The sequence below is a fragment of the Arachis hypogaea genome, chromosome 17 (assembly GCF_003086295.3).
Source record: "Arachis hypogaea cultivar Tifrunner chromosome 17, arahy.Tifrunner.gnm2.J5K5, whole genome shotgun sequence".
NCBI lineage: Eukaryota > Viridiplantae > Streptophyta > Magnoliopsida > Fabales > Fabaceae > Arachis > Arachis hypogaea.
Window position 1 is genome coordinate 20,555,589 of NC_092052.1, and position 23,247 is coordinate 20,578,835.

A 23,247-nucleotide genomic window follows, 5' to 3' on the forward strand; every position below is an offset into this window, starting at 1 on the left:
CTAATGCTCCTTGTTTTTGAAAATTTTGGAGGAAAAACACCAAGGAACACCAAACTTAAAAATTTTAAGATCAAGACACAAGGAAACTCAAGAACACTTTGAAGACTCACAAGAACACAAGAACATGAAGAAAGAACACCAAACTTAAAATTTTTTAGAAAACCAAACCAAAATTTTCGAAAATCAAAGGGAAATCAACAAGAAAACACCAAACTTAAAGTTTGGCACAAGATTTAATAAAATAATAAAAAAAATATTTTTGAAAAAGAAGGTTTTGAAAAGAGTATAAAAGATTCTAACCCAATTACCAAGAACACAGATTAACGCTCTAGCCAAATGAGTTATGGGACCTTCAAAAATTTTAAGAAAGATTATTTTTGAAAACACCAAACTTAAAGTTTGGCACAGGATTTAATAGAAAAATTATTTTTGAAAAAGGTTTTAAAAAATATGATAGCCAATTATCATGAACATAAACACCACGTTCTAAATAACTGAGCTATAAGTTTAAAGTATTTTAACAAGGGATAAATAGTAAAAGACTCTAAACCAAAAAAAAAGAAAGATTTTTCCTAATCTAAGCAACAAAATAATCCGTCAGTTGTTCAAACACGAACAATCCCCGGCAACGGCGCCAAAAACTTGGTGCACGAATTATGAATTACACTTTTCACAACGCGTACCACTAACCAGCAAGTGCACTGGGTCGTCCAAGTAATACCTTACGTGAGTAAGGGTCGAATCCCACGGAGATTGTTGGTTTGAAGCAATCTATGGTTATCTTGTAAATCTTAGTCAGGAAGTCAATTATGTTTATCAGTTGAATTGTGAATAACCAGTAGAGCATAAATTAAAAATTACTTGTTGTGCAGTAATGGAGAATATGTTGGAGTTTTGGAGATGCTTTGTCTTCTGAATCTCTACTTTCCTCTGTCTTCTTGTTCACGCACGCACGTCCTCCTATGGCAAGCTGTGTGTTGGTGGATCACCGTTGTCAATGGCTACCTTCCATCCTTCCAGTGAAAACTATGCTCACGCACTCTGTCACAGCACGGCTAATCACCGGTTGGTTCTCGATCTGGTTGGAATAGGATTTACTATCCTTTTGCGTCTGTCACTAACGCCCAGCCTTCGCGAGTTTGAAGCTCGTCACAGTCATTCAATCCTTGAATCCTACTCGGAATACCACAGACAAGGTTTAGACTTTCCGGATTCTCATGAATGCCGCCATCAGTTCTAGCTTATACCACGGAGATTCTGATTAAGAGATCTCAGAGATACTCATTCAATCGGATATAGAACGGAGGTGGTTGTCAGGCACACGTTCATGGGTTGAGGAAGGTGATGAATGTCACTGATCATCACCTTCATCACAGTTAAGCGCGAATGAACATCTTAGATAGGAACAAGCGTGTTTGAATAGAAAACAGAAATACTTGCATTAATTCATCGAGACACAGCAGAGCTCCTCACCCCCAACAATGGGGTTTAGAGACTCATGCCGTCAGAGAATACAAAGTTTAGATCTGAAATGTCATGAGATCCAAAATAAGTCTCTAAAAGTTGTTTAAATACTAAACCAGTAGCCTAGGGTTACAAAATATGAGTGGACTATGATGGATGATGCAGAGATCCACTTCTGGGGCCCACTTGGTGTGCTGGGGCCCACTTGGTGTGTGCTGGGGCTGAGACTTTAAGCAATTCACGTGCAGAGGCCATTTGTGGAGTTGAACGCCAGTTTTTATGCCAGTTTGGGCGTTCAACTCCAGTTTTTTATCCTTTTCTGGCGCTGGACGCCAGAATTGGGCAGAGAACTGGCGTTAAACACCAGTTTACGTCGTCTATTCTTGTGCAAAGTATGGACTATTATAAATTGCTGGAAAGCCCTGGATGTCTACTTTCCAACGCAATTGGAAGCACGCCATTTCGAGTTCTGTAGCTCCAGAAAATCCACTTTGAGTGCAGGGAGGTCAGAATCCAACAGCATCAGCAGTCCTTTTTCAGCCTGAATCAGATTTTTGCTCAGCTCCTTCAATTTCAGCCAGAAAAATACCTGAAATTACAGAAAAACACAACTCATAGTAAAGTCCAGAAATATGAATTTTTCCTAAAAACTACTGGAAATAATCTAAAAACTAACTAAAACATACTCAAAACTATATGAAATTATCCCCAAAAAGCGTATAAAATATCCGCTCATCAGTCAACTAGTCCTACAGTAAGAAAAAGGAAAATTGGTTACTAATCAACAGTTCGGACAAATCAAGAGAACAGCTCGGACAAAAATGGATATAACTCAAACTAAAGCATACAAATGTTAGAAGGCAGGAACAGCAACAAAAGGAAACCCCAGGACTCACACCAAGGTCCAGGGACATCCTTTGGAGGCAATAACAGAATAAGGATTCATGAAAAATCTAAAGTCTACGTTTCGACATCTATCAAACAAGAAAACAACCCTCCTTCAATAGCGACACTTCGAAGAGAAAAGCTACAAATCACAAAGAGACATCAAAGTTACCATCTTTTCAATCTATCAGCAAACCAACAACATCAAGTCCTGAAAGATACAACCTTTTCACAAAACAGTTCACTACTTCAAGCGATAAATAGAAAAAAGATCAAAATCCTTCTCTAACAGAAAAACGAAGAAACCCTCACAGCACACAGTACAGCAATGATCAGATGCAACAAATTCAGAAAAAGATCCAAACTTTCCAAACATCAAACATGAATTCAAGCAAAACCAAAACTTCTTCAAAATCAGAATAATGCGAACACAAAAATGCGCGTCGCAATTAAAAGGAGTGAGAAAGACGCTCTACATTCAAATCATTAATAGGAGCTCTACAACGGGATCAACAAAGAGTGCTTGAGCTCGGCTTTTTCAAAAAGAGGTCGAGGTCTAAAAAGACACGACCTCAAAAGGAAGACCGCACTCAAGCAGGGGTGCTGTTCATGCCTTGGGTCGAGCTGTATGACCCGAGCTGGTTAAAGACAAGTCGACCGACCTCTTCGGATCAGGATTACCCGACCTCTTCATAAAATAGTTCGGCCAAATCGCTACGGAGGCCCAAGTAGGCCCAAACAGAGCAACACGACCCAAATCTAAAGGAAGCCCAAACCTAGAAAGATAAGGGCGGTTCCCTTAAAGATAAAGATGACTTCACTCAAAGATAAGATAAGATAACTATCTTATCTCAAGAGAAGATCACTCCACACCATTATAAATACACTGGAGTACCCAGGTATAACTCATACTCTGATTCTACAAAAAATCTGCTTAAAGCCCATGCTAACTTAAGCATTGGAGTTTCTTGTAGGTACCACCACCCTCCGATGACAAAGGATTAGTTACATCAGCACCACCTCCGCCTCCAACAAGTCGAACGTATCAGCTCCGGCCGCCACAACAGATCTCATCCGAGACCAATCTAACAGTTTCAGGTAACTCTCTGAACAATTATAATAATTTTATCAAATTAATATATTAGGAATATAAAATTAATGTATAGTCTTTATGAATTAAAATACTTACAAATTTTATTAAAATAATAATTTATCATGATAATAAAAATTTATCAACTTTTATTATTATAATAGACAACGAATATTAGAAATTTTGACAGTGAAACGAAAAATATATAATATAATAATAAAATAAATTTTATTATAATTTAATATAATAGAATCAAATTTAATAATATAATAGAAACGAATAAATACCATTATCATATCTTATTAAAAAAATTTCCAAATTCCAGTAGATGCACTTGCTCTCGCTGGGAAATGCGTGAATCCGCATCCCAATGATAAAGATAAATTATTATTTAATAAATTAATAAATATTTTTAAAAATTGAAATTTAATTTCATAAAAAATATAAATTAATTTTATATTTATTAAACATTAAATTAATTTGATAAAATTATGAAAATAATTTAATAAATTATTTTATTGAATCTTTTAATTTGTATAATTTTAGTAAATTAATTTAATTTTAAATAATATTAAATAAATTTATATTTTTATGATTAAAATTATTTTTATTTTTTATTTAAATAAAAATAATAATTTATTTTATTCTAGTAGAATAGAGCCATGCAGGTAACAATACCAAAAAAAAAAAAAATCATGTAGACGGACATGAGTTAATTGATTGTTACTTTTGTTCAGTGACTACAAAATGGTGCTCTACTTTTTTTATTTTAAAAAGGAAAAATTACCCTGAATTATTATTAGAGATATTTAATTATTAAAAAATATTTTTAATATTAAAATTATTAAAAAGAAATAATTTTTGTAATATTTAATAAAACTAAATAATTTTTAAAAAGATAAGCATATCTTTAATTTATTTATTTATTTATTTTTTTAATAAATATATCTTTTTTAATTGTCTATTATATTCACATCTTTATTAATACACTTTTATTTATAACAAACAATTATTATTGTAAATCACTAATTCACCATTAATAAATAACTTCATTGTTCTACTGTACTCCCAAAATCCAACACAACAACATAAAAATAATAAAAAAGTTATTTTTTATTTTCATTAACTTTTTAAAACTTGAAACGTAAATGTAAATTATAACTCACTTTATTATGAACATAAAATATATTATTATTTTTTTTGTTATAATTATTTATACACGTTTTTAAATTAATTTTGTTGCTTCATTTTAATTTGTAAGGGATTAATTTTGATATTGTTGTTAGCTAATATAAATCTTGTCTTTATTATTAATTAACCTTGTCAAATTAAATTTCATTATAAAATTTAACAATTACGATCAATATAAAAACTTTACAGAGTAATTTTTTCTTAAAAAAATTTAATCTCAGTAGCTCTTATATCTTGACACATAGCATGACATGCTTTTTTATAAGGTAAGCACCTTAAAATTTTCTAAAAAATTAATGAAGACAATTACTGGCACCTAATATTAGAAAAATAGAAAAGGATGATCAAAGGACATCTTATCTTTTTTTTTTTTTTTGGGGGCTAAGCTGTCTTAGAATGGAGCATCAAGCACGCGTGAAGTATCCAGAAAATTTATACTACTCATTAATTAGACTTTATTATTTTATTTATTTTCTTTCTCTGTTAAGTATTATATACTACTCCATTTATACCGGATTGCTTTGATCCTGATAAATGAAAAAGATAACTCACCAAAATCATAATGGGAAAGCAAATTAAAAAGTCTATTTTGCCCACGTGAGAACGAGTCTAAAAAATAATAACACATTGGAGCGAACGGCAATTCATCGCCAGTATCAATATCTCATATTCTCATTTTGCAGATTGCATGCCCTTAATTATATATATTTAAACATTCAACGCGGTTAGACAGATTAAAGAAACATAATCATGGTGATGATGATGGAGATATTGATTAAAAAAACAAAGAAGAAATAATAGAGGCCGGTAATGTGAAAATGATTTGATAATTTGAGTAGGGAAACAGGTATGCTTAAATCAATAAAGAGCAAATCAGCAAATACATTTTATAGAAGACAGGTAAATTATTAAAAATATATTCGAATAATTTTATCGTAAATGAAAATGTATCTGAATTTTTCTATTAATAAAAATACTCTTAAATAATTTAAAATGCGATAAAAAATTTAACATTAAATATATATTTCTCAAAAAATATTTTAGAAATTAAATTTTGATGTAATTTTTTACAAATAAAATTAAAAAAATGAGATATTTTTATTCTTAAAATTTGATGATTTTTTGTTAATTATATATTTTTTTATTTTTTTAAAATATTATTAGTTGTTGACAAAGAAATAAAAAAATATATATTTAACGAAAAATGACCAAATTTTAAAGATAAAAATATCTCACTTTTCTAATTATTTTTATAAAAAACTGCAATAAAATTTAGTCTCTAAAATATTTTTTTAAAAATACATATTTAATGTTAAATTTTTTATCATATTTTAAAATTATTTAAAAATATTTTTTTCTATAACATAAAATTTAAGTATATTTTTTTCAACAATAGAATTGTTCGTATATATTTTTAGTAATTCACCCTGGATGATAATCAATAAACAGTGAATCTTAACTTTAGTCTTATATATGTAGGCCATTTTTGAAAATAAAAATCTTTTTTTTTTTGTAGATGAGAAAACACAAATTATATTAATCTAAAACAATAATTTTATTCCTTCAAGCGTTATTCTGACATAGTACTCTTTCAACAACCAATACGTGTTTTTTTATTAATTAAAAAAAATTAATTATCAACACTAACATTTTTATAATTTTTTTTTGGTTTATGAATAGTATTATCAACATTTTTATTATTATTTATGATCTTTTCTAAACATATCATGTTAATTAAGTGTTTTAGATATAACACTTAATTAACATAATATAAAATAATTAATATACACAAATAATAAGTTTAAATAATTATTTATTTATTTTTTTGGAAATATAATAGTAGATAAAATGTTAGTATATATAGTAATTTAATAAAAATTTATCGGTCTTTATAGTTTTGTTCATACCCTGACCCAATAAATAGGACCCAGGATCCACGCAAAGAAGCCCAACCCAAAGGGGTTGGCCCTCCCCCAGTACCGGCCTTCATCCCCAGAAGTCGGTACTGAACACGACCTACTCCAAAGAAGTCGGATACGAGGGTTAGCTGGCAGATAACACTCATTCGAATGAGTAACCGCCCCTAGAAACTCTCTAACCACTTCATAGAGCCATATCTTAACCTCCCTAAGATATGGGAACGGTTATCCACCTAAAAAGGTGGCACTACTTCAGCGGTGGTTATTGGTTCACCTCCATAAATACCCTGACATCCCTCAGGTATCACTAAGCCCAATACATTCTCAACTTGCTCACACTCTTGCTAACTTAGGCATTGGAGTGTCATTGCAGGTACCACCCCCCATTCTCCCAGACGCGCAAGTCGAACGGAGGAACACCGAGTTTCAGGTGCACCAGCTGGCCACCTCCCTCACACGTTTGGGTCAACCAACGTCATCCGGCCCACTAATCTCCGGTTACCCATCGTAACATTGGCGCCGTTGCCGGGGACCCGAGAGATTGACCAGTGATGGCGGAAAGATCCCCTGAAGAAGGTCATGTGGAGACAGATTCTGATCAAGAGAATTTGAACACCGGAAACAATGAAGCAGATCAGAACCTCCACCAGGAAGCTAATGATCAAAATAAGGAAGGTACTTCCGGAATCAAAAATCCGAAGGCAAACTCTTCGGAGGGGCGCGAGTCAGAAAAAGAAGGACCCCCTCTCGCTAGTGAGCTTATGGGGCTAATTCACAGCCGCCTCGAGCAGCTAGAGCAGGAGCGGGAACGACAAAGGGAAGCTGAAAAGAACCTAAAAGAGGAGATGGAGCGACGAAAAGAGTTAGAAAGAAAACTCTTAAAGTTAGAATCCTCCCTCAAGGGTCGGAATTCCCAAGGCGATAGAGAAGATTCTCCCATAGGAGAGAAAGATCCGTTTAGCGAGGACATAATGAGGGCAAAAGTTCCGAGAAACTTTAGAAGCCCCGATATGGACCTCTACGATGAAACCACCGATCCAAAGCATCATCTGAGCAACTTTAAAAGTCGGATGTATCTGACCGACGCTTCAGACGCTACGCGATGCAAAGCTTTCCCGACAACCTTGTCCAAAGCAGCGATGAAGTGGTTCGACAGTCTCCCTCCGAGGTCAATTACCAGTTTTGAAGACCTCTCAAGAAAATTCTTGATGAGGTTCTCCATCCAGAAGGACAAAGTAAAACATGCACCAAGCCTCCTGGGAATAAAATAGGAGGTCGGGGAGTCCTTACGGGCCTATATGGAAAGATTCAACAAAGCATGTTTGGAGATTCAAGACCTGCCCACCGAAGCGGTCATCATGGGGCTAGTCAATGGTCTTAGAGAAGGTCTCTTCTCACAGTCCATATCAAAAAGACACCCCACCTCTTTAAATGATGTACAGGAAAGAGCTGAAAAGTACATCAATATGGAAGAAAACGCTAGGCTAAGAGACCCGAGTTTGCGAATCGGACCCCCTCCCTCAACGAAAGAAAGGGAGAGGGAAGCGAAGAAGAAGGAAGAGCTCGGCCTTGATAGGCCAAGAAAATATCACTCTTATACTCCATTGAAAGTTCCTGTAGTAGACGTATACAGAGAAATTTGCAATACTGAAAGGCTGCCTCCCCCCAGACCCATCAAGAATAAAAAAGGGGGGAGCCGCAGTGATTACTGCGAGTACCATAAGATATATGGACACTCCACAAACGACTGTTACGACCTTAAAAATGTGATAGAAAAGCTAGCCAGAGAAGGTCGGCTTGACAGATATCTCATAGAAAGGTCGGATGGTCATGGAAAAAGAAAGCGAGAAGATGCGGATAGAAGAGATCCACCGCCACAAACTCCGGAGAGACATATCCATATGATCTCAGGAGGATTTGCGGGAGGGGGACTCACAAAATCCTCCCGAAAAAGACACCTCAAGAGAGTCTACCAGGTCGAAGAGGGGTCCCCCGATCTTCCGACCATTTCATTCACAAAGGAAGACGGGCGAGGAGTAATCCCTGGGCACGATGACCCAGTGGTAATTACTATGATCCTGGCAAATGCCCATCTACACAGAACCCTAGTAGACCAAGGAAGCTCAGCAGACATCCTCTTTAAGCCCGCTTTCGACAAGCTAGGTTTAGATGAGAAAGAGTTAAGAGCCTACCCCGACACCTTATACGGATTAGGTGACACGCCGATAAAGCCACTAGGATTTTTACCCCTCCACACCACCTTTGGAAAGGGGGAAAAGTCAAAGACTCTGAGCATAGACTTCATAGTCATCGATGTGGGGTCGGCTTATAATGCTTTAATCGGCAGGGCTACCCTTAACCGACTTGGAGCGGTGGTATCGACGCCCCACCTATGCATGAAGTTCCCGACCTCGTCGGGAATAGCGACGGTGAGGGGAGATCAGAAGCTGGCAAGGAAGTGCTACAATGAAAGCCTAAACCTGAGAGGAAAAGGCAGAGAAGTCCACACAATAGAACTCGGGGGAGCAAGGGTTAAAGAAGAGCTACGACCACAGCCCGGGGGAAAAACTGAGGAAATTCAGGTCGGCGAAGAGGAAGGAAAAAACACTCACATAGGAGCCAACCTAGGGGAAACCCTAAGACAAGGGTTGACTAGGCTCCTAAGAGATAACTCCGATCTCTTCGCCTGGAAGGCCTCCGACATGCTTGGGATAGATCCCGAGCTAATGTCTCACAAGCTCTCGGTCAACTCAGGGTCTCGACCTGTACAGCAAAGAAGACGCAAGCTCGGCCCAGAGCGAGCCCTAGTAGTAGAAGAACAAGTGCAGGTGCTCCTAGAAGCCGGCTTCATCAGAGAAGTCAAATACCCAACATGGCTAGCCAATGTAGTGCTAGTCAAAAAACAAAATGGTAAATGGAGAATGTGCGTCGACTACACCGACTTAAATAAGGCATGTCCCAAGGACCCCTATCCACTACCAAGCATTGACGCCCTAGTGGACTCTAGCTCGGGGTATCAATACCTGTCATTCATGGACGCCTACTCAGGATATAACCAAATCCCGATGTACGAACCAGACCAGGAAAAAACATCATTCATCACGCCCAGAGCCAACTATTGCTACGTGGTCATGCCATTTGGATTGAAAAATGCAGGGGCCACATACCAGAGGCTGATGAATAAGGTGTTTGCCCCCCACTTAGGGAGCTTAATGGAAGCCTATGTCGACGATATGCTGGTAAAAACCAAGGAAGAAGTGGACCTCCTATCCGACCTCTCACAAGTCTTTGATACCATAAGGTTGCACAGGATGAGACTAAACCCTGCAAAGTGCGCCTTCGCAGTGGAGGCAGGAAAATTTCTAGGATTCATGCTAACACAAAGAGGGATCGAAGCCAATCCCGACAAGTGTAGAGCTATCCTAGAGATGAAAAGCCCGACTTGTTTGAGAGAAGTCCAACAGCTGAATGGCCGACTAACAGCTCTCTCCAGATTTCTGGCAGGATCAGCATTAAGATCCCTTCCACTATTCTCCCTACTAAAAAAGGGGCACCAGTTTGAGTGGACCCCCGAATGCGAGGAGGCGTTCCAGGAGTTCAAAAAGTTTTTGAGCCAGCCTCCTATCTTGACCCGACCTATAGCCGGAAAAGACCTCATCCTATACCTCTCCGTGGCAGACAGGGCTGTCTCAGCAGCCTTGATAAGAGAAGAGGAGGTCAGGCAACACCCAATCTACTTCATCAGTAAAGTTCTACAGGGCCCTGAGCTAAGGTACCACAAATTAGAAAAGTTTGCCTACTCCTTAGTAATAGCCTCTCGAAGGCTACGGCCTTACTTTCAGGCTCACACAATAAGAGTCCGCACGAACCAACCCATGAAGCAGATCCTCCAAAAAACGGATATTGCAGGAAGAATGGTACAATGGGCAATAGAGCTCTCCGAGTTCGACTTAAAGTATGAAACTCGGACGGCGATTAAAGCCCAGTGCCTCGCCGACTTCGTTGCTGAATATGCAGGGGATCAAGAGAACAAACCGACTACCTGGGAACTCTACGTGGATGGATCCTCCAATAAAACAGGAAGCGGCGCAGGCATAATATTGGTAGATGAAAGGGGAACCCAGATAGAAGTTTCCCTCAAGTTCGAATTCCCAGCTTCAAATAATCAGGCAGAATACGAAGCCTTGATCGCAGGATTGACGCTGGCTGAAGAAGTCGGTGCTACGAAAGTGATGGTATACAGCGACTCCCAGGTGGTGACCTCTCAAATAAGTGGGGAGTACCAGGCAAAAGACCCAACTATGAAAAGGTACTTGGAGAAAGCCTCGGAGCTCTTGGGGCGCTTTGCAGAAACCGAGGTGAAGCACATAACTCGGGATCTAAACAGCAGAGCAGACGCCCTATCCAAGCTAGCAAGTACCAAGCCCGGAGGAAATAACAGAAGCTTGATTCAAGAGACCCTCCAGGAACCCTCAGTGGTAAAAACAGAAGACACACTAGAAGTCTTTGAAGTGGTCGGATTAAACCTCGGATGGATGAACCCCTTAGTCGAATACCTAAAATTCGACATCCTCCCTAAGGAGGAAAAAGAAGCCCAGAAAATCCGAAGGGAAGCACAACATTATACTTTGGTGAAAAATGTTCTCTACAGAAGGGGGATATCAACACCATTGTTAAAGTGTGTACCGACCTTAAAAACCACCGAGGTGTTGGAGGAGGTACATAGCGGAATCTGCGGGAACCATCTCGGAGCCAGGTCATTGGCCAGGAAAGTAATCCGAGCTGGATTTTACTGGCCAACCTTACAGAAAGATGCCACAGAATTTGTGAAAAAGTGCCAGCCATGCCAAATGCATGCAAATTTCCACGTGGCTCCCCCAGAAGAGCTCATTAGTATCACTTCTCCATGGCCCTTTGCAAAATGGGGAATGGATTTGTTAGGTCCTTTTCCCCAAGCGCCAGGACAAGTTAAATACCTAATAGTGGGAATAGATTACTTCACAAAGTGGATAGAAGCAGAACCACTGGCCACCATCACTGCACAGAGGAGTCGGAGGTTCCTCTACAAAAATATAATCACAAGGTATGGGATACCTTATTCCATTACCACAGATAACGGAACCCAGTTCACCGACTCCACCTTTAGAAGCCTGGTAGCCAGTATGAAAATTAAACACCAGTTCACCTCGGTGGAACACCCACAAGCCAATGGGCAAGCCGAAGCAGCCAACAAAGTCATTCTGGCAGGACTGAAGAAAAGGTTACAAGACGCGAAAGGGGCTTGGGCTGAAGAGCTCCAACAAGTACTATGGGCTTACAGAACAACTCCCCAATCCGCCACTGGAGAAACACCCTTCCGACTAGTCTATGGCGTAGAAGCCATGATCCCAATAGAGGTCAATGAGCAAAGCCCAAGAGTGATTTTCCACGATGAGATCAGGAATATACAGGGACATAAAGAAGAACTCGACTTGCTCCCTGAAGTCCGAGAAGAAGCTCAGATAAGAGAAGCAGCATTGAAACAAAGGATGACTACAAGAAAGTCATTCGAAGGAGTTTCACCCCAGATGACTTAGTCTTAATCAGAAACGACATTGGGGTCAACAAACCTGGGGAGGGAAAGCTCGCCGCCAATTGGAAAGGACCATACAAAATCAAGGAGGTCTTAGGAAAAGGCTATTATAAGGTGACCGACTTAGGCGGCACCGAGTTACCAAGGTCATGGCATGCTTGTAATATGAAAAGGTACTACAGTTAAAAGCAAACCCTACTCCCTGATGTACTCTTTTCCCAGCTTCATGATTTTTTCCCAGAATCAAAGGGTTTTTTCTGAAGAAGGGTTTTTAACGAGGCATCACAGTAGGGGCTAAGGGAAATAAATTAGCAAAAGCCCTTAGTAGCAATAAGGTACCTCCTCAATTAATAAAGAACTCTTCCATTTTAAAAATCTCTTTCAAAATTCCCTTTTAAATTTTCTTTCTACGAAACGCGCCGATTTAAGCTCGACAAAACGTAAAAATCCCATGAACCGACCTAGATGGTCATCAGGATAAAACGACGAGGTACAAGTCGGTGTAAAGAGGCTATAGAAGTCGATCATGATAAACTCGGGATCGGTCCGACTCACAGGGCGGAATGCGAAACCGAGTACAATTAAAGTGAATCGCAAAAGTAGCCTAAGTCACGAAAAACTCAATAAAACAAAATTGAGTACTAGGAATACCAAAAGAGATAAGGAAAAACTAAGAAAAAAGGCTGCTTTGAGAATCAAGGGAATTCAGAAAAGCAAGCAGGTCCCAAAGAAAAGGTTTTCTCCACAAAAGATCAAAGAGTCAAATAAACCACGAAAAGCATGCGCGCATAAGGTAACTCAAAACCCTTATCCAAAAAAGGCATTTATTTAACGCTAAATTAAACCCCTATTAAAAGGGGGCATCACTGTTTTGTTTACGGCCTTAAAAGGCCAAAATTGTTCAAAACACCAAACAAATAAATATAAAGAGTTCAAAAAAGAGGGGCCCACAAGCCGGGCCCCGATAGCCAAAAATCACTTTTTTAGATCACCACCAGCAGGATCAGGGGGAACGCCAGGGGTAGGAGTTGAAGAGGAAGTCGGAGGAACGGTAGAAGAACTCGGAGCGTCCTTAGAGCGAGGAGGGGACTCTACGATCCTCTGCCCCCGAGTCTTTAAATCAGACTCAGATTCCACTATGGGGACAGGAGGATCCACGATGGCACCATCAATAACAACCTTATCAGGGTCCAAAGGAGAAAGGTCCAAGTCAGGAGCAATAACCCCGACCTGTTCCTTGAAAATCCTCCAGGCTTCATCAGCACCATCCGCAATAGAGTCCTCCAACTCGGTGTAGGCCTTCCGAGCGTTCAGTAAGTCGTTCTTTACAGACACAAGATCAGCAAATAAACTATTGTAGCTGGCTTGCGCTGCCTTCCTCAACTCCACCTCCATGTTGCATTGGGCTTGCAACTTCTGCCCCTTCTCTCGGAGGCTGTTCCTCTCCCCCTCCAGTTTGGCGACTTTCCCCTCCAACTCCTTCTCATGCTCCTGATATATACGGAGCCTACCCTCCAGCTCCTCGACCCTCGAGGTCGTCCCTAAAGAGCTGATGGGAGTCTTCTCAAATATATCCAAGAGTTTGCCACAAACCCCCGCCGTCTTGAGACTCTCCTCAACCACAGTAGTGAGGTAGTGCCGAACAGAAACATCATCCATACTCATACGAGCATGAGGATAGATGTTCTTTCGGACGAACGCAAGAGCGTCCGCCTCACCAGAAGCGCCAGACTCTAAGGTCTTGCGCTTCTTTGGCTCTGGTTCGGGAGTAGGTCGGACGGAAGGGGGTGGCAGAGAGGAAGCAGAGGAAGAAATTACGATAGGCTGAGAAGGAGTCCCAACGTTCCGAGGAGGAGGAGGAGGAGAGACAACCATCCTAACACCTCCAGACCTGGCTCGAGACTTTGCCTTGGCTTCCTGAACCCTCTGGTAAGACTCTTGAGCGTTTTTCTTTGCCATCTCTACAAAAAACAAATTGGTAGCCGAAATCAGACAAAGTCGGTAAAAGAAATTGCAAGTCGGAAACAAGCAAGAAACGCAAAAAGCTACCTAATTGTGACTGGACAAAGGACGGCGACCCCTGGAGAAATTTTTTAGTATCCAAGTATGGGGCCCTCCCCCACGCTTCTCGGAGGAACCCCACAATGGCTGCTTCTACCTCAGTTAAATCATCCAGACCATATTTCTCGCAAGGGGAGGCCTCCAGCCAATATAAAGGAAATCGGGGAGAAGAATGATCATCCAGGAAAAAGGGGTGGTGACCCTCTACAGCTTGCACTTTGAAAAAGTAGTTCTTGAAGTCATGAAAGGACTCGTCAAAAAGGGTAAAAAGTCTCCGACCTTGTATGGCTCGGAACGACACCCACTGTTGTTTATTGTTTAGCCCACTGAAGGGTTTTGTCATATGGAAAAGATGGAAGAAAATCTTTAAAGAAGTCGGGAACTCTAAAGCCTGGCTGACAAATTGATAAATTTTCAAAAAACCCCAAGAGTTGGGGTGAAGCTGGGTGGGAGCGACTCGACAGTGACGCAAAACAGATATCTCAAAATTCGAAAAAGGAAGAAAAACACCCAAACGGGTGATCATGCACTCGTACATAAAGAAAAAATGAGGGGCCGCCTCATCGACTCTTCCAAAACAAACCCGGTCTTCAGGACCCGGGACTACCAATTCATATTTTGGTTCGTCATCCTCAGAAGTACAAATTCTGTGATGAGTGCGAAGGTTGGTAATGAACTCAGAATCGACTGAGGGCTCCTCCCCTAAGACCGTGACATCAACCCAGTGAGAGAGAGCATCTACAGAAGCCATTTCTTTTTATAAAAAAGGGGGTAACAAACCTACAAGGGGAAAAGAAATGTCACCAACACGGTCTCTAAAGGGAGGAGGATGCGAAACTAAAGTCTACAAATCAAATTTATCTACAAAGGCATATTAAAGAACTAACCTTTATCCGGAAATAAGGGTTGGAAGCAAAAAGCCTTTGAAGACGCAAGAACGCAGCACGAACGAAGGCAAGGAAAATTTGAAAGATCGCAGAAACGAAACAACGAAAGAGAGGGAAAATATTTATAAGAACGTTAGGGGCATAACGGTAAAATCGGGGCAATCATTAATAAGGATGCACCGTTACCAAGGCTATTAAATCCCTACGCACACCCCTAACGGACACGACGCTTGATTAGACGTAACTGTCAGAACCAAAAGGTCACGAAAAATCACGTCGGTTTTCAAACCATCACATCGGTCCTCTCACAAATCGGCTACGACCCCGAGTTGAATACTCGAACCCAACTCTTAAAAATAAATTGGGCTCGAGTAGGGGCACTGTTCATACCCTGGCCCAATAAATAGGACACAGGATCCACGCAAAGAAGCCCAACCCAAAGGGGTTGGCCCTCCCCCAGTACCGGCCTTCATCCCCAGAAGTCGGTACTGAACACGACCTACTCCAAAGAAGTCGGATACGAGGGTTAGCTGGCAGATAACACTCATTCGAATGAGTAACCGCCCCTAGAAACTCTCTAACCACTTCATAGAGCCATATCTTAACCTCCCTAAGATATGGGAACGGTTATCCACCTAAAAAGGTGGCACTACTTCAGCGGTGGTTATTGGTTCACCTCCATAAATACCCTGACATCCCTCAGGTATCACTAAGCCCAATACATTCTCAACTTGCTCACACTCTTGCTAACTTAGGCATTGGAGTGTCATTGCAGGTACCACCCCCCATTCTCCCAGACGCGCAAGTCGAACGGAGGAACACCGAGTTTCAGGTGCACCAGCTGGCCACCTCCCTCATACGTTTGGGTCAACCAACGTCATCTGGCCCACTAATCTCCGGTTACCCATCGTAACAAGTTTAATTAAATTTGTAATTAATCTTTTATTATTTAAAATTTATAATTAAGTTCTTATATTTGATAAAAAAATTATTAAGTTCTTACTAATTTTTTTTCCATTAAAAATGATGAAAATTTCTTAAAAGATTTATTATTGTGTTTAATATAAAATGAATGATAAAATATTTCAAAAACAATTATTTTAGGATTACTACAATTTCATATGTACAACTATTTGAGTTAACAAATGTTTTGTTGTATATTATATATAATAAAGTTTATTTTAAAACAGAAAGTTTGTATACACACTCTTCCATTATGTATAGTAGAAATAGAAGTAGATATCTCCATAATATATAATAGATTATATATATTAGATAAAAAAAAATATGGATAAGACTTACCATTTGAAAAGAAAAATGCATATACTTATATCCGAACACATTTATTCATATTATAAAGAAAAACATTTCTGTTTAGTACCCAAATTTTCTCTTCAATTTTTTTAAACACTTGTAATCAGATACTATAAACTCTAAACACAGCAACCTAATATATTTATCGGAATTACCCAAATAACCTCGTTTCCTTTCTTTTCAATATTTAATGTCTGTTATTTTGTAAGTATATGTAATAATATTTAGTTAAAAAATTGAAAAGAATATATATTCAGAAGACATTGAAAAGGGAAATCCAGATATTTATTACTTTTACAATTTTAATCTTTTATATTTAAAATTTATTATATTAATCTTTAGATTATTTTTAGTATTGAGTCAACGAATAAAATGTTGAATTAGTTTTAACTTGTCACATTAAAAATAAATAACGCTATTTCATTTTTAAAAATAAGAAGAGATAAAAAATTTACACATCATATAAATATTTTTTTTGTCTATTTGTTTAAATGTCAAAATAAAATGCTGCTGTTTATTAGTGATAATTTAAAATTAGTTCAGCATTTTATTTGCTGATTTAGTGCTAAAAGAAATTTAAGCTATGTTTGGTTCTGAAAATAATATAAGACACTGAAAATAAAATATAAATAATAAAAATATAAAAATTAATTTTATTATATTTTGTTTGGTGATAAATTAGAACAAATTATAAAAATTTAATTTATTTTTATATTTTTTCAATAAAATAAAAAAATATAATTATAAAAAATTAATAAAAATAATAAAAAATAACTATGTATTTTTTCTATCAAAATGAATATAGAAGATATAATAATTTAATTTTTTTAAGCACAATATCTCGTTTATGTTTCATTTATTAAATATAATTGTCTCTATATCTTTATCTTAGAATTTCGTGTCTCTAAATAAATATAACGCTAGAGATCAATATAATACTCAAAACTATATTTAGTGTATTAATATAGTGAATTTTAAATTTATGAGATTAAAATGACAAAATTTATAGGAGAAAATAATAAATAAGTTCTTGACCTTTTGGCTTATGAATATTTAAGTTTTTGAGAATTTGAAAATACATTCAAGTTTTTTATCTTTTCAAAATCTGGATACATCGATTCTTCTATTTACTTAGGTATGTGAAATTCAATAAAAAATCAAATATGATTTCTATTGTACTTATCTGACCGATATACGAATGTACACGCAAAAAATTTTTTAAAATGACACAAATTAGATCTAAAAATTGATATGTCAATATTTAAAAAAAATAAAAAATTTAAATATATTTTTAAAAAATTAAATATTTACAAACTAAAAGATTAATGACTTATTTATTTTTTTTAAATTATAAATTCAAAAGGCTATTTTAAAAATTTTAATAGACCTAATGAGGAGAAATAGAGAAGAGGAGAGGGATGGGGAATATCCGAATGAGGAACATGTGGTAACATAACATAGTGGCCATTAAATAGGAACACAACTTCCCTCGTCACTTGGCTTTTTCTTTTTTCATTTGAGTCCCCACTCTCTCTCCCCTCACACTTCAATTCAAATATTACTCTTTCCCAACCCATTTCATTATCCTATTCTAATTCCACTTTTTCCACTCTCAGATCCATTCCTTTATTTCAGAGCAACACCACACTCTCAGCTTCAGATATCTCTGCACCATCCAAAGTAAGCTCCCCTCACTTTATCTCTCTCTCTCTCTCTCTCTCTCTTATTTCAGTTTCTGGTATATTCTCTTCTATTATTATTATTATTATTATGAAAGTTGTATTGGTAATATCTATGAATTGATATTTAATCAGAGATTATAGGATTGCGTTGCTGTTACTACAATTAACAACAAAAAACAGAAATTACCCGGAAAATGGTTCACGGCCACTATGAGGCGGTTACGCTTTGATGATGAGTTCGCCCTTCACCGCAACACTCTAATAATGTTTCTGACAAAAATTTAAAACTATGTTTCTTTTCTAGTAGATATTTTTTTTTTGTCCTTGTATATATTCGTCATCATCCACCGCAAATTTTGTTTTCTCTTTCATGCTCTTTTATTTTCCTACCTAACAATTTACGACACGCTTTTGTATTCTTCTTCGCCAAATTCCAAATCACTGAACCATCCTCCATCCCAAATTAAATTAAATATTAATATTTTTTTATCGTTCTTTTTTAGAAAGAAAATAAAATAGTTTCTTACTTTTTTCAATTCCCATTTCTGTGCAACTACCATTCCACGTTTGAGGTAATTAATTGCACAGCTCGACGCGGTGGGGATTGCGGGACTCACGGCACTGCCAGCTGTCCATTTTTCTCAGATTTGAAAGATAACCTATGGTCAACAATTTGACCCTCTTTCTATTTATTTATTTATTTATTTCCGAATATCAATATAGGTTAATTAAATATTTGTATTTTATTATTTTTAATTTGATTTTTAAATTTCTCCCCGCGCGTCTTGGGTTTCTTATTCTAGTTTTTTCTTCTTCTTCCCACCTTTATTTTTTTGTTCTTCTTCTTCCCTCCTTGTTTTATACTTTTACTGCTTGTCTCGTTCTTTCTTATTTGGGCCGGATATGGTGGGGTATAGGCCCAATGAGGCCCAATTAATGGGCCCACAGGGTGTCTGTCAGAGGGTGTTCATGAATCTTGCTTCATCCAAACCTTGCTGTAATGCTGCCCCAGTATCATGATAACATTTGGTTGTCACATTAATTTAAAAAAAAAAAAATATTAAAGTCTCGTGTTTAAATCATCATTTGATGTCATCTTCTGCCAATTCAATACTAACTAATCATTATTATAACTTTTTAATTGCAGATTTTTATTAGTAGTTTACTATATCAGTGTGAGAGACTCATCACCAGCTAGCACTTGCTCTGGCAAATGGCTTCAGGGGTAAGTGATGGAAATAAAAATTTATTATTTTATTTGCTTTGACTTATACAGGTTAATGTGTATCTGTGCATGAATATTTCAGATAAATTAAAGGGCTCATGTCATTTCCCACATTAAAATTTGATCTAATTTGGCTAATTCTTTAGGCTCATACTAACAAGCAAATGAAGAGGTTGGAATCAAGGAAGTCACATTCATGGTGGTGGGATAGCCACATCAGTCCCAAGAATTCAAAGTGGCTTTTTGAAAATCTTGAAGGTACCTAGCTGAAATTGCAATGCAATTATTTTATACTGAATTGCTTTGCATTCTTTTAATTCCTATTTGATATCAAGGATGTACCTTCTGATTTTCTTGGCATGCATGCCTAATGAAACTCTAATATGTGAAAATATAGGGATGCTGAAACTTTTTAACTAGCACAAAAATCTCCAGAATCTTTTTTACTTTTATTTTTTTCTGGGAATGCAATAGCTTTCTTTTTAGTTTCTTAGATCTTTCTAGATGATTTCTACTTGCTTTTGTCTTCCTTACTAGAACTTGTGTTCTCCTAATTAAGCTAGAATGCTAAATGCATGCAAAAAATTCTGTTTTGTTCCTTTAACAGGTGTCGGAATTTATCCCTTCTTGATCTTTAGTAATTTGAATCTCACTGTTATTATATGTCATAATCATATTTAAATTGCAATGTTCTTCAAGAAATTGACAAAACATTCTTTATCCTCAGAGATGGATAGGAATGTGAAGCAAATGTTGAAGCTGATTGAACAAGATGCAGATTCCTTTGCCAAAAAGGCTGAGATGTACTATCAGAAGAGGCCAGAGTTGGTTGCTCTGGTTGAGGAGTTCTACCGTGGCTATCGGGCTCTGGCCGAGCGTTACGACCATGTCACAGTAGAATTGCGGAAGAATATACCCTCTGATCTCCAATCTCAAGGATCAGGTATTTCAGACTCTGGCTCTGAGCCATCCTCTACTTGGCCCTCTCCAATGAAGGGGAGCCGCCGAAAGTCTAAAAACCGTGCAGCAGGGTTTGAATACTTTCTTGGCTCTGGTGGAAATGGTTCTGATGCATACCAGAAAGATGTAGATGACTCATCTACACTGACAGATTCTGAGGAGGAATCCGATGATTCATCAGTTAACAATTATTCAAGTTTCAATGGCAGCGATCCAGGGATCAATAGAAGAATATTGGAATTGGAAAGCGAGCTTCGTGGGGTAAGAGAAAAGTTGTGGATGCAAGAGGAGGAACATGTAGAGGGTTCATCTAGAGGGCTAAGAAATGAGAACATTGAAGATGCTTATTCCAAAATTAATGCATATGAACAAGAGCTGCTGACTGTGAATGAAAAGTTAAGACTTTCAGAAGAAGAAATCACTAAACTGAAGATTGAGCTTAGAAAATACATACCTTTGGATTCTGAAAATTTGGAGGCTGGTGTAGAATTGTCATCAACTGAAGAATACATCAAGACAGGAAGGGAAACCATTAAGGAAGAAGAGGTTCAAGGAAGTTTCCAGGGTCTGAATAAGGAGTCATTTGAGTCTAATGGTGAGGTTGAATCACTTGGGAAAGAGTTAAGAATCACCAAGGAAAAACTCGAGGCTTCGGAAAAGCAAATTGCTTCCCTGAATTTTGAGTCCAATAAATCCTCTGAAAGAATCAAGCAACTGCAGGAGCAGCTTGACTTGGCTCGCAAGGACATTGCTGCATGGAAATCCAAGTTTAACAGCGAAAAAAGAGAGAGCACCAAACTCCAAGAAAGACTTGCGAGGTTGAAGACTAGTCTATCAGACCGAGATCATGAGATCAGGGATTTGAAAACAGCTGTATCTGATGCGGAGGAGAAAATCTTCCCGGAGAAAGCTCAGATGAAGGCTGAAATGTCCAGTGTGTTGGAGGAAAGTGCTCACATAAAAGAACAAATCAGAGAATGGGAAAGTCGTGGCCGAGCTTTTGAAGATGACATAAGAAGGATCCAGACTGAAAAATTAGAAAAGGAGGCAGCACTGAAGGGCGAAATTGAGCTTTTAAAGGCAGACATTGAAGAGAAAGAAAAAAACATAAAGGATCTCAATGTAAGCCTTGATGCTATGAAATCAGAGAGAGAGACCCTAAATGTAGAAGTTGGTTCACTCAAGGAAGAGGTAAAATCAAGAGATGGAAGGATTGAACAAATGAACAACCATTTGAACCAACTTCACATGGAACATGTTAAATTGATTGCTGGAATGGAAGAGGCACATAGACAAGTGGAAGAACTGAAATCAAAAGCTAAACAGCTAGAGGATGAGGTTGAGAGGCAAAGAACAGTGATCTTAGAAGGAGCGGAAGAGAAGCGCGAGGTGATAAGGCAGCTATGCTTCTCACTTGAGCACTACAGAAATGGTTATAACATGCTAAAGAAGCATTTTGTAGGACACAAGAGGGTTCCAATTTTGGCTTCCTAGTTAAAACTATATCTTCTTAGTATGATCTTGTATATTTCCTTTTACTCTTCAATTTCTCCTGTATTTGGGATGCCTTGGTATGGTTTTTTAAGGTTCTGATGTTGTATAAGTCAAGGTCATGGTGTACTATAATAGGGGGTAGCCATGGTTTCATGGTTGATTTTACACTTTGGCTTCTAAAGTAGATATATATGAGTTGGAGCTAAGTGTCATCAGGTTCTTGAAGATGAAGCTGTGGAGTGTGGAGGATGAACCACCTTCCTTTTGAGGGCATTTAGAAGAGATCGAAAATTTGGGGAATGGATCCTTTTAATTTTTTTCTCAATTGTTTGGTAAAATGTGATCTTTCACCTAATACTCTTTAAGTGGGATCAAGAGAAAATATGTTAGAAAAGATATTGAACGGTGAGAGAATATATTTTACCAAATAATTAAGAGAAAAAAAAATGAGAAGTTCCACTCTTTACACTTGTTAAATGCTTAGTTTTCTTTTGGATTGTGTTGATTGCTAAGCTCTATGTTAAAAAGAGAGAGACTACATTATAATTTTGGGTGTTAAATTGAGCCCTCCCCCGCCCCCTTCTTTTTTCTTTTTAAAAAACTATATTAATGATAATAAAATTTAAAACATTTCATCCAATATATTCAAACCCATCACCACCAGATTTTAGGTTTGATTGTTTGCTTTTCTCTAATTTTTATTTTATTCTTTTGGATTTCATACTCTAAATTTTGAACCAGAACACTTTTTAATTTAGATATGGAAGGAGGAATGGTGTAGAACACAATTATGGAGTGTATGAGTGTTTTACGCAGTTGTGGTGTCAAGAGCAAATTGGACCCTTCGATTTGTATCGGACCCTCCGATTTGTGTTTAAAAAATTAAAAAAATGCATTACACAAATCGGACTGTCCGATTTGTATTTTAAACAATTAAAAAAAATTTAATAATGAAATCGGATCATCCTATTTGTGTTCATAATTTTTTTAACAAAGAAATCGGACAGTCTAATTTCTTCACTTTATGGTTCAGGAAAAATTATCACACATTCATGTCTAGCACCACCCACCTCCGTACTCAGGAAAAATTATCACACATTCATGTCTAGTACCACCCACCTCCGTACCCATGCACAACGCGTGCATATCCAAAAAAATGAGCCAAAAGTTTTTGGTTCACTGTTGGAATATTATTGTCGAATATAGTAATTAATTTCTTGTTAGCTTGTAAACATTTTGATAGGTGGACGTGGAACAACAGGATTTAATTTTTAAAATTTCTGTGTCAAGGTAAAGTTTGAATCCCCAAGAATGATGAGCGATTGTTGCTTAATCAAATCCCTAAGTTAAACCAAATAAGTCGAAATTAAGCAAAAGATTTTTGAAGAAATATTTTAATTTTTTTTTTTTTGGAGTAGAAGTCTTTGGAGGTGTGATTGCAGTTGATTTTCCTTTAGTTTTCCTAATTTACTAGATACAGGTGAAAATTGAAATTAAACTAGC

General features: G+C 37.4%; 2 protein-coding genes across 4 annotated transcripts; one reads left to right on the plus strand and one right to left on the minus strand.

Moving 5' to 3' along the window:
- Positions 1–1,414: 1,414 nt before the first annotated feature.
- Positions 1,415–18,388, minus strand: LOC140180916 (uncharacterized). 2 transcript variants are annotated; one of them, XR_011875049.1, is made up of 2 exons: positions 18,253–18,388; positions 1,415–2,053 (listed from the first exon to the last, which is right to left on the minus strand). XR_011875049.1 is itself a non-coding variant. In XM_072222590.1 (2 exons), exon 2 carries the CDS (start codon positions 14,078–14,080, stop codon positions 13,097–13,099), a length of 984 nt encoding a protein of 327 aa, XP_072078691.1. In that variant the 5' UTR covers positions 14,081–14,082; positions 18,253–18,337; the 3' UTR covers positions 12,925–13,096. The 2 variants fall into 2 exon arrangements, 1 of the variants encoding a protein (XP_072078691.1); XM_072222590.1 differs by lacking the exon at positions 1,415–2,053 and adding an exon at positions 12,925–14,082 and having other exon boundaries at positions 18,253–18,337.
- On the plus strand, positions 17,767–22,304 carry LOC112766663 (protein NETWORKED 4A). 2 transcript variants are annotated; one of them, XM_025812560.3, is made up of 4 exons: positions 17,767–18,063; positions 19,213–19,290; positions 19,437–19,548; positions 20,018–22,304. In XM_025812560.3, the coding sequence occupies exons 2-4, from the start codon at positions 19,279–19,281 to the stop codon at positions 21,742–21,744; spliced, it is 1,851 nt and encodes a 616-aa protein (XP_025668345.1). In that variant the 5' UTR covers positions 17,767–18,063; positions 19,213–19,278; the 3' UTR covers positions 21,745–22,304. The 2 variants fall into 2 exon arrangements, with proteins under 2 accessions (XP_025668345.1, XP_072078690.1); XM_072222589.1 differs by having other exon boundaries at positions 17,819–18,063; positions 18,198–19,290.
- Positions 22,305–23,247: the final 943 nt, after the last annotated feature.